The 11,555-nt window shown below is 32.9% G+C and overlaps 1 protein-coding gene across 2 annotated transcripts; it reads right to left on the bottom strand.

The window, feature by feature from the left end:
* Window positions 1-2,791: 2,791 nt before the first annotated feature.
* Window positions 2,792-7,905, bottom strand: LOC106366586 (protein FAM135B). 2 transcript variants are annotated; one of them, XM_013806225.3, is made up of 15 exons: window positions 7,560-7,905; window positions 6,912-7,202; window positions 6,753-6,838; window positions 6,531-6,676; window positions 6,185-6,438; window positions 5,710-5,767; window positions 5,392-5,613; window positions 5,170-5,303; window positions 4,910-5,096; window positions 4,780-4,839; window positions 4,447-4,695; window positions 4,115-4,373; window positions 3,827-4,032; window positions 3,694-3,744; window positions 2,792-3,259 (listed from the first exon to the last, which is right to left on the bottom strand). In XM_013806225.3, the coding sequence occupies exons 2-15, from the start codon at window positions 7,088-7,090 to the stop codon at window positions 2,957-2,959; spliced, it is 2,394 nt and encodes a 797-aa protein (XP_013661679.1). In that variant the 5' UTR covers window positions 7,091-7,202; window positions 7,560-7,905; the 3' UTR covers window positions 2,792-2,956. The 2 variants fall into 2 exon arrangements, with proteins under 2 accessions (XP_013661679.1, XP_013661680.1); XM_013806226.3 differs by having other exon boundaries at window positions 5,710-5,764.
* Window positions 7,906-11,555: the final 3,650 nt, after the last annotated feature.

Raw genomic sequence — 11,555 nt, 5'->3', positions numbered from 1 at the left:
AGAGGACACGAATGGCTATATTGCGTACCTCAATACCTTTTGCAGAAAATATCATAATGGTTTCTCGATCCTTTGAGATTGACAACATCTCTCGAGCTTTTCATCTTTCTATTCTCATTTCAAAAACGTCCAACAACAATTATGCAAGCAAATAATATCTCATTTGACTTGTCAAAAAATACTAAACTTAGATATTTGGTCCCAAAGCAAATATATTCAATACATCTATCGCTCTTGACAATTGGCACGTACGGAGACAAACAATTTAGAGCACAAATAATTAATCCTTTGACGCTAACTTTACCTAGACATAGAAATACATGTGGTGGAAACTATAGTAGTAACGTCGTCACATGCATGTGTGACGCAAACATATAGTCAAATAATTGTATGCATCTCCTTTTTTATAGGGATGGGACGAGAAATGAGAGTTAATCATGGATCAAGGCTACAGATCCTAATAATTGATGCACAACAGAACCTTTCATGATGATGATAGACCTAAAACCTACACAATGCCTCAAGGTTTTCGTATGCAGATCCCTATCTTAGGTAGACAAACTTTAGAGAGGAATTATGGTGTAAAGACAGCGAGAAAACCATGAAAGAATGAGCTGGGGAATATTTTGATATAAGGATTAGTAGTTTATGTCTATCTTCATATCATACGTCAGATAAATTACATTGCCAATAAATTCGAAGAATGATGAAAAACACGGGATTTTCCCCTGTTATCTCAGTTGTGCATAAGGACTTGCGTGTATTTTTATATCAAAACTGGGGCTGTGAACTATTCATAACGATTTTCAGTATGAATAATATGATTTGAACATTATAGCTAGGCCCAATTACGAACGAGTGAATATGGGTCCTCGATAGCTTAGAATAGGCAGTTTAGATATATAGGTCAAGGTGTTTGATCAAAACAAAAGATAGGTCAAGGTGCATGAATACATTTTAAAGAATCATAGTAGAATTTGAACGTATAACGTGTAGATTTTGATGACTCATTCTAACGTAGAAATAACGTAGGTAGTTTGCATCATTTTGTTTGTATAACTTTGAGCATTTTTTAAGAAGAAATAGAAAACCCTAGTAATTGTATTGACAAAGAAAGAAAATAGGGTACACATAGTAGGCTTTGCTTTGGAATTTATTGGCATGAAATGATACAAGAGTTTCACTTCTACATAAGAAAACATTGGAATATAATGCACAGACTAGGGGATAAAACAAAATTAGGGTCACTATCTGTGATTGTACAAAAAGGTTAGAGCGACTCATTGAAAGTGGGAGAATGATATATATAAAATTTATAAATTGCATAATAGCCACCGACGAATTCAACAACGGATTTTAGCAGAGTCGAATGATGATTATTGCTAATGAAGTTTCAACAAAGTAGCCACTTCTGCTAATAAAGTTTCAATTGTCGTTCGACTGTGCTAAAATCCGTTGTTGAATTCGTCCATTACAATGGGTCTAACCTAGGTTTTTGGGTTGCCATAGGAGCCCCTAAACCCTATGAAAGATGCTTGATATTTTTTAAAAGTTACTCACACCAGAATGGTTTTAATCTCAGAATTTGATAAAGATGCTTTCGGAGTTCAAAAAGCTATGCACATAAAACAATCGTATGAACATCCATAATTCTCTTTGGAAATCCCAAGTCCTAGTAGAAACATTAAGTATATGGAATAGTTAATTAGAGTTTCCAAGCTTCCTAATGGTTATTATGCAATTCTGTTGCGAACAAATATATAATTCATATAATTTATTTTTTATTATATAAAGTAAAGAATATTTATCATATATTTATATATAACTAATATATATATATTACTATAATAAATTATTAATTTATTATATTTATATTTTACATATATATAAAATATTTTAGTTTTTAGGTCAAGTTATAGATTTATTTTGATGAATTATCAACATTAGATATACAAAACAAAATAAATTAGACAATTTGTGAATTTGTACCAAGATTATTGCTTAATTTAATAGATTTAGACTAATATAAATCGATTTAACCAATTTAAACAGATTTAGAAAAATTTAAACCGATTTGAGTCATATAAATCTTTTTTTTTTAAAAGTCGTTTTGGCTTAGACCCAATTGCGGCCTAAACCGATTTTTAGAGCCATTGGGAAGAGTAAGGAGTACCTGGGGTGACGACAGGAGAATTATATTTCTGAAATTTTTCAACATCTTTTGCTAAAAAGAATTTAAAACCAAATATTAGAACAGAACAACAAAAACTGAGCCTGTGAAGAAAAGTTAAGATCTTTGTGTCTACCTTGCAGAGTTTGTAAAAGAAAGTCTGTCGGAGATCAGGATCATCAGTGAGTGTAAGCTGATGAATAACCTGTGTACTCTTTAACTTCTTTAAGAGCTAAAGTCCCGAGTTAAACAAAGAGTTTGTACTGTACAGGTAACCCAAGTGAGAACCCGAAAGCGATAGATATGTGTGTAGATACTTCCTGAATGGTTCCATCAAACCATCTGAAACAGCAAAAAAAAACGAAGGTGAAACAAAACCAAAAGATGAATCACTCAAAATCAACACGATTTTCTAAGAATATTTACAGCGATTGCTGTTCTGATGATGACGTTGCCAATAGAATGCCCAACAAAACTCAGCTTACCAAGATTTTATGATGTTTACGTATGAAACTCAATATCTCATCCCATCAAACCATTTAAACCCAACATTTAGCTTTTCTTGTGTTGAGTCCCTTAGTAAATTTCTCAGAGGTTAAGAGATGGTGAGTTCAAGTCATGAGTGTGCAAAATTGTTTTTATAAATTATCACATTTGTAATAAATTAATACGGTCGATTTTTCTCTTTGCGGCCTTGTAAAATTCTGCACCGGCACTGAGCTAATATACAACAGTTTATAGTCCCACCAAAATTTGTACAAAATTCAACATCCTGTTCTGGAAAAATCAGCGGAACAGATCTTGAAATGACCACATTATGAATCTTGCAAAGATATCAGACTCCAAGAACTCTATATGGGCAGCACGTCCGATGAACGAGTTCAGGTTACGTCCATACACAGTCATGTCGAAGTTAACATCGCAGCGCATGAAAACCCTTTGCTGATGCGGCGCTTCAGGGGCTGGTCCACGTAACTGGTCCATACAATTATTCAGCATTTCCAGGAATGCGATTCCCCTTTTTGTACTGTCGAATGAAGCTGGTTGGCACGATTCAATTCTTGCTGAGTGATATGGAACATAACCATCCTGCATTGTATAACAGTCACATAACAAAAGATGTTTCATTATCTTCACAACTCTCAAACTTCTTCACACAATCAACCTTAAAGAGAGAGGGAAGAGCAATGTTCAAGAAATAGGTAGGCGTTAACGATTTATTATATTTACATTTAAATAAACTATTTTACTTTTTGGATTTAATTATAAAGTTATTTTGATGAATTATAAAGCGAAAGAAAAATTTGTGAATTAGTACCAAAATTATAGCTTAATTTAATAGATTTATACTAGTTTAGATAGATTTATACCAATTTTAAACAATTTAAGACATTTTTAACCAATTTGAGTCCTATAAATTAGATTCTTCAAAAAAACTCAGATTTTTTATAAAATCATTTCGACTAAGACCAAGTTGCTGCCTAGACCGATTCTTTAGAACCATGGGGAAGAGTAAGTAGTACCTGGGGTGAGGACAGGAGAATTATATTTTTGAAATGTTCCAACGTCTTTTGCTGAAAAGGATTCAAAACCAAATATTAGAACAGAACAACAAAAACTGAACCTGTGAAGAAAAGTTGAGATGTTTGTCTCTACCTTGCAGAGTTTGTAAAAGAAAGTCTGCCGGAGATCAGGATCATCAGTGAGTGTAAGCTGATGAATAACCTGTGTACTCTTCAACTTCTTTAAGAGCCAAAGTCCTGAGTTAAACAAAGAGTTTGTACTGTACAGATAACCCAAGTGTGGACCCGAAAGCGATAGGTACGTATGTAGATACTTCCTGAATGGTTCCATCAAACCATCTGAAACATCAAAAAAAAAAGATGAAACAAAACTAAAAAGATGAATCACTCAACATCAACGAGATTTCTAAAGGACATTTACCAGAGATTGCTGTTCTGATGATGACGTTACCAATAGAATGCCCAACAAAACTCAACTTGATGCTTTTCAAATGTCCTTGTCTCGCATACCTATCCTTCTTCCTCTTGAGGAAAGAAACAACCTCTTGCGCCAGCCTTTGTCCCATTTCTCTGAAATCGCCATGTGTTTTCTCCTCATTTGCCTCGGACATGAGAAACTCTATCTTCGGATCTATCATAAGCCACTGGTTCCGAACAAGCCTCAAGTCCAAGTGATGCCCCTATTATAGCAAATATGAACAAAAACTTTATCAATAGAGTGATAAACAGATGCTAATAGCTTAAGATACTTGCCTGGAAACCATGAACGAAAACAACTATCTTTAGCTCACGAGCGCTTTTCTGAGAGCTAGTAGCTTTTGTTTTCTCCCCTTCATCATTGACTGCGTTGAGCAAGCCAGAATCGAGCATATCCACGTGTCTCAAGTAAGAATTATCACTTAAAGTGCGTCTTGGTGCATTCAAGACACGTTCGATTATAATAATAGGAACTCTCATAGGATCCCCAAGTATATGCATGTCTTGTATTGACCGGTTGTTAATCTGCACCACACAAGAAAAAATGCATTGACACATCAAAATCAACAGCTTGTGATGCCAAGATGGGACAGAGAGCACAGAACAAACCCTCATTTGCGCGATGCTTCGACGGTGAAGTTCAGCACGGTTAGCTGCAAGTTGTGCAGGCTGCATCAGAGCAAAACTTGTATGAGCCAACAAAAAATTGACAAAATAGAGACAGAACACTAAAACTCACATCAGTCAACTTCAAGACACTTGAGGCTCGTTTGTGTGCACTGTGGTTTATGATATCACTCATTCCACTGTTTATAAAATGATGTGGCATTTCAACCTTAGAGTACACCATCCATATCGACCATTCAGCTCTTCGATCTTTTCTCCAAATATCACGAAGATACTCCAATATTTTTGTGTTATTATCCCTATAAAAGCCAAGAATGTTGATCTTAGCTTTTAGAGAACAATCATAAATCATTTAAGTCCAAAAGAAATTACCGGTGAAATCCAAGAAACGTGTTCCAAAGATAATGAAGCTGAGTGCCAAGTAAGTGGAATAAACGAGTTAGATGATCCTTGGAGAGTTCATGAAGCCAGTCATCATTTGCTACATCAAATGTAATATGCAGCTTCTGTACCAAAGAATGGAAAATTTTAAAATAAGAAGAAAAATATAGTCAGATAAAAAAACTAGTTAGCATCAAAAATAAAAGCAAGGACCTCAAGAGGACTGTTTTGTTCCTTGCCTTGTCCTGAACCAGCAACTGGTAACTGAGATAAGGGAACACTGTTCATATCTGATACAAATTCAGACAAATCAATTGATTTTCCAATTGCCTCGCTAAGTCTTGTCATTTCCTCGAGTAGAATGTCGCGTGCTCCAAGTAATGCTTTAACGAATAACACCATTTTCTTGTCAGCAGAAGCAAGCAGACCAAGTGCCTAGTCAATTAACAAAAGTGTTTACAAACAATCAATAAGAGGTTTAAATCTAGACAAAACAAAAGACTGAAACAGTAATGAATCATAAGGACATACTTTCTTGAAAGATTGAGCACTGCTGCCACTGACACTTTTACTGTTACTTACCACTCTGCTTCAAAACACGTTGAGATTGAGATATCAAATAACTAGAAATATAAAGTTATGTAGAACACAAACATTTTTAGGTTTTGGGATAAAATTTCGGAACACTTTTGGATTTAAAGTATATTAGGTTTTTCAGGTTTTAAAATAGTTTTAAAATTTTCAATACATTTGGGGTTTTTAGTATATTTTTCGGGTAAATTTAAGGATGGTTGACCAAAACATCATTTTGGTCAAAGTTGATTTAGGTTTGAATTTGATATTTAGATAAATTATTTGAAATAAAATGTTAGTTTAAGATGAAATCATCACGATAACAAAGTTGAGGTAGGAAAAAACACGAAGGAAATTGTTTGAGGTTGGAACTGAACATTTTCCCGATATTAAGTTATGTAAAATGCAAAAAAAAAAATCTTTTTTGACAAACCTTGATAGACTTGGAGGTCGTCTATAAGCAGCAGATTTCAACACACTGATGTGGACACTCACATCAACAAGCACCGCATGGAGTGTATCAAAATGCACAGGACAGTATGAATGCAAGCCTGTAAGAGCCTTAGGTGGAATACGAAACTCATGAATCGCAGCAGGCAAAGCTTCTAATTGCTTCGTTGATGCATTATCCATAGCTGGGGCATACATGAGCTCAAATTTCAATATAGCAGCAGATGTAGCCGACCCCTGCGTTCCAAAGATTCATCTCACAACTTCATATAACAAAACATAACTTTCGAAGTTGTTAGGGTGCGTAATGAGTAGGTAGAGATTGTTACGTCGTATCTTTGTAGTGGCAAAGTGAATGAAATCATCATACACAGACGAACGTCCTGCCTTGCGTATTTGATTTGGAAAGGCTGTGTGAAGAAACTATTATCTTTATCATCTATCCTCCACACTCCATTAGAGCCTGATTCCAGAGCTGTAACAAAACCAATCCTCTCTGTCTAAACTATACTCAAAAAGAGACAAGATCACAAGAAAGCTATATAAAGTACCTTCATACTGAACGACTCGTGAAGGAATACCACGAGTAGTGTTATCACCATCTTCCCATCTCATGGTGATTTTTATTTGATACCATCTAATAAAAATAAATGAATTAGAACTCTTTTTCTAGAAAAAATGTTGAGTTAAGGCAAAGAAATGTCACATACCCTTGTTGGAAAAGATCAAGGTTATGAAACCTGTGGATATAAATGGCAACTTCTTGAACCGTGTCAACCATTAGTACTGGCTTAACCCTATTATCTATGTAAGGTTTAGCGTCAAGTGTCTTTGCTCGCCTACTTCTTCTTCTGCTCAATCCAAATAGCCATCCAAGATGGCGTAACATATGTGAAATATAAAAACGCACATCACTTTTTCTAAAATCTTGGAATGTGGGTGTTTCTCAAGACCATCCAACGATTTTGAATCAGCTCTTTGAGCTACTCAGAGACAAGGACCTGCAACAAAAAGTATTTATTCAGAATCATTTCCCCAATTCTCAGTTCAGTTATTCGAAATAAATGTGATCATCTTATATAAAAAGCAAACAAGGTAACATCTTCAGGAAAAGAAGTTCTCTAACAAGTTTTGGTTTCATTTAATATAGTCTTCATCTAAGCTAGTGGATATTGCAACGAACAAAACCATACCAATAATACCAAATCTGTGCATAAAAGAAAAAACATTTTTTGTAAATAAAATCAATATCAGAGAGAACCCAAAAAAAAACTAATAAAGACGGAAACTTGATCGAGACCCATCATTTGTCAGAGCTTATATAACATCTTAACGCAATCACAGAGAAGAAACAGAACCTCTAAGTCTTCTCAGATCAAGATCTCACGATTTGCTACGTCTCTGTTTTCATTGTGTATTCAGCTTATGGGGGAGAAATGGAGAAAAGGATCTGGGAAAGCTACAAACGATAGTACAGGAACAACATTTTGTTCGAGCAATTTGAGGATTTTAATTATTTCTTTTTAAAAGCTGTGGTCGGATCTTTTTGATTAAAGTTGTCGGGTAAGAAGGATGAATGTTCAATTGTTCATACGAGAGACCATCATCGCGATCCACGCCGTGTCCTTCTTTTCGATTCGTACAGTGAAGATTCTGACCCGGTATGTTTCGGGTTACTTGACTATTTAGGTGTGGGCTTTGGTTTATCTTAATGGGCTGTTAAATATTATGGGATCTGGCACGTTAAATTTCGGATTCCTTCACCAAGTTAGTTTTGTTAGGCTTCGTGGCCGACAAAGTTATGGCCTAACCATGTGGGTCGAATTCGAAACCTAACTCTTTAAATTCAAGATTTAGGTGCGCTGCTTCTGGTTTCGGTTCAGATTAGATCTTTTAAATTCTGGATATGTTGATAGGTTTTTTTCTTTCTAAATAACTTGGGGAGTCATGCCCAACCGACTAATCCAACGGATATTTTGATACGTTTTACTCGAGTATCCATAATTATTTGCAAATAAAAATAAACAATTAAACTATATACGACGAGTATTTTGATAGGTTTTACTCGAGTATTTTTTAATTTTTGTGGTCAGGATTTGTATGGTTCGGTTTTTATTCAAATATTCGTTAGTTTATTTTTTTTATTTGCAAATAACTATGGATACAGTTCAGTTATTGTATCTAAATTATTCAAAATATCCAAACTACAAAAATAACAAGATATTAATTAATATATTCCAGTTTATAATTATAATATATGATACTTAAATTATTACAAATATTAATATAACTAATAGTTTTTTAATATATATTTATTTTTATTTTTTTGAATATATTTTTATATTTTGGATAATCATTTGATTCTTATGTCAGATCGAGTTTAATACCAAAATTTTAGGTATAGCAGTTTGGGGCTATGTATTTATATCAGTTTCCTTTTGATTCTTTGGGTCTGGATATTTTGTTGACACTTATCTAAGAAAATAGCAAGGCCGTTTGCTTTTGTTATTTAAATACTATAGTTATGCGTAAAAGGTTTATTTGAACATTTAGTTTATAAATCAAGAACTTGGAAATTCTGTGATTTAACTACAGCTGAACATGTGATTTTCCATTGACATGTGATTTTTCCATTCAACGACTAAACAAAGCATAAAACATCGGATGTCCAAAAAAAAAAGCATAAGACATCGTAGGATTAGGTATTTACAAGACTTTACACCGAAAAAAAACTAACAAATTCACTCATGTTTATTTTTTGTGTTTGCCCTATCTGCACAAAAATCAAGATGTCTTTAGAACTATCATAAGATGTCGATAACATTCTTAGGAAAATATTGAAGAAAATAAAGCGTGAAGTTTTAAAATTGGTATATCGGCCTTTTTATCGGCTTTGCCAAGTCGATAAACCCTCGTTTGATACTGGCATTTTTTGACGGCATCTTCAAAGCCAAAAATTAGATGTACCCATGTCCAAACTAAAAAAAAAAAATTCTGTTTTATCCTCAAAGTATCTATGAAATCAATATGTAATAGTATATATTAAATTGTGCATATATGGACCATTGTAGATTCCTTCACAATTGTAGGCTAACGCATAAACCCATTGAAGAACAAAGTTGTTAGAAAGAGACACATCTTTTTGTAAAGCTAAATGGAGAAGATCGTTAGCATCACGAGTGGCATCTTCATTTATTTATTGAGCTTTGTTTAGCAATACAAAGTCTTAATGTTCTTTTCAAACTCAGAATCTAAACATCATGATTATTATTGAACCCTGAATATTTGATATCTTGGATAGAAAGACATTGTATCATTGTATCATTTTTTGTAAAATGTTAAATTTTTTTATACTAATGTTTATTTATAACAAAAGATTACTTGAAAAATAAGTAGCAGACTTCTTATTCTGAACTCTATGGCTGAGCCATGCTCTTGTTACTTTTCTAGCAGTATTTAATAGCAAACCTTTTGTAAAAAAAAAGTAGCAAAAAGAACAAATAAACTGCTAAAAACCACAAATGAAATCTATGATTATCGTAAAACTCCTATATCGTAAATTGCAATATCATAAGCTATCCGCGTGATCATTTGCAAAAGAATGGAACAAACATGCATTAAATTTGTCGCAAGTTACTGATATATCCAAGAGAAGCTCTCAGATAGTTAAAACAAATTAACGACGCCTACAGCTTCTTCATTGACATACTGCACCTTCGATCCATAAAATATACAGACAAGACAACCATATTCAATTATATTATAAATACCCACCGTCGATTTTATAAATTAAAAATAACTACCCGATAGTGGTTTTTTAGTAGAGAAATTGGCAAATATAACCATGAAAAAAAATTAATTAGGCAAATAACCACAGCAACTAAATGGCTAGGATACACAATATATATTATGTATTAATTGCAATTATAACCTTATGTATAAGCATATGTAGTGGCTTTGTTTTTTCTTTATTTTCTTTTTATTTTGTTGTAAGATGTTTTCCCTCTAATCTTATTTATTTTCTAGCTTCTTTAAAAACAATTATTCAGATTTATAAAATACTCTCAGAAATATATATATATATATATATTTCTATTTATGATGTGTTTCGAAAATTTTAAAACATATATATATATATATATATTATAACATTTGATATATCATGTTAGAGTATATAGATTAAATAATTTTATATGAATTGATTTGTCTAGAGTCTTAACTCTCCTTGAACAACTAATATGTAATTGGTTATAAAATATTGTAAGTACTAAATACTATTCTATTTTAGTAACACAATATAATTTTTTTATAGTACTTTTTCTATTACATATTTCTCCACTTTTTTCTTCTCTTTGTTCCTTTTTATTTTTCTCATTCTTCTTGTCCTTCTTTTTTCCCTCTTTTCTTCCTCATCTTTCTCTATGTTTTTGTTTCGTTTACGGTGATAATGGAAAATTATAATATGTTTTGGTCTTTATTTTGTTCCATGCGTTGAGTGTTTTTATTTTGCTTGGGTTAATTATTGTAGTTAGTAAGACAATTATGTTTACTTATATGCTATTTGTAAAAATTGATTATTCTATACTATTTGTCAAACACATATATTATAGTATAGTTTTTATGATTTATATTATGATAATTATTTTCTTGTGTCAACTTCCCAATTGCTCGAATCTATCTTTTACGCGGTGAATAAAGATTGCTCCGGTAAGCAAAGAGAATTTCTAAAACAAAACGTCGAAAATATGAAATTATAAAAAAAATGTGTGAATATAATAGTATAGTAAAATTTAGACAATGCATTTGCCAAACTTTCACACGCAGAAAATGAGAGAGTGATATATTTTCATGCCAAATTATCACCTCAAACTTCCTACTTTATTACATAGTTATTTGTCTAATATTTTTCTCAATATAATTATCCTACCAATTCATTCTTATTAGTATGAGAACTTTGGATTTTAAAGCAAAATTGACTCAAAGGCACCCTAACTATACTCCATCATGTGATCACGTGGATATGAATCTATTGTTTACAACTCATTCAAATATCTAGAAAGAAGTTCATCCATGAAATGAATTTCTTATTAGATATTAGTCTAGATTTTTTATATCCCCGAAATACCCCAAATTAATTAAAACATCTTTAGAAAAATATTAAGTTGAGTTGACCTTCTCAAATCTGCAACCAACAACCTAAACCACTTCACTGGAAAGTCCACCACCGCGTCAGCAAACCAGCACTATTACATCCAGTCATCTATCTGAAATGGCCAGCCGTCAAAAGAACAAACTGATGAAGGCGAAGTGGAACACCACCGAGGGAAACACCAGAGAGGAACCGGAGCAGAAGA

The sequence above is a fragment of the Brassica napus genome, chromosome A9 (assembly GCF_020379485.1).
Source record: "Brassica napus cultivar Da-Ae chromosome A9, Da-Ae, whole genome shotgun sequence".
NCBI lineage: Eukaryota > Viridiplantae > Streptophyta > Magnoliopsida > Brassicales > Brassicaceae > Brassica > Brassica napus.
This window is presented reverse-complemented; position numbering and strand designations above follow the sequence as displayed.

Bases quoted from the DNA above. Each gene is read 5' to 3' on its own strand.
- LOC106366586 (XM_013806225.3), bottom strand. From the start codon at position 7,090: ATGTTACGCCATCTTGGATGGCTATTTGGATTGAGCAGAAGAAGAAGT. The intron at 6,439-6,530 runs GTAACAATCTCT...TTTGGAACGCAG, and splicing joins TGCCACTACAAAGATACGAC to GGGTCGGCTACATCTGCTGC. The intron at 4,840-4,909 runs GTGAGTTTTAGT...GCTCTGATGCAG, and splicing joins GTGTCTTGAAGTTGACTGAT to CCTGCACAACTTGCAGCTAA.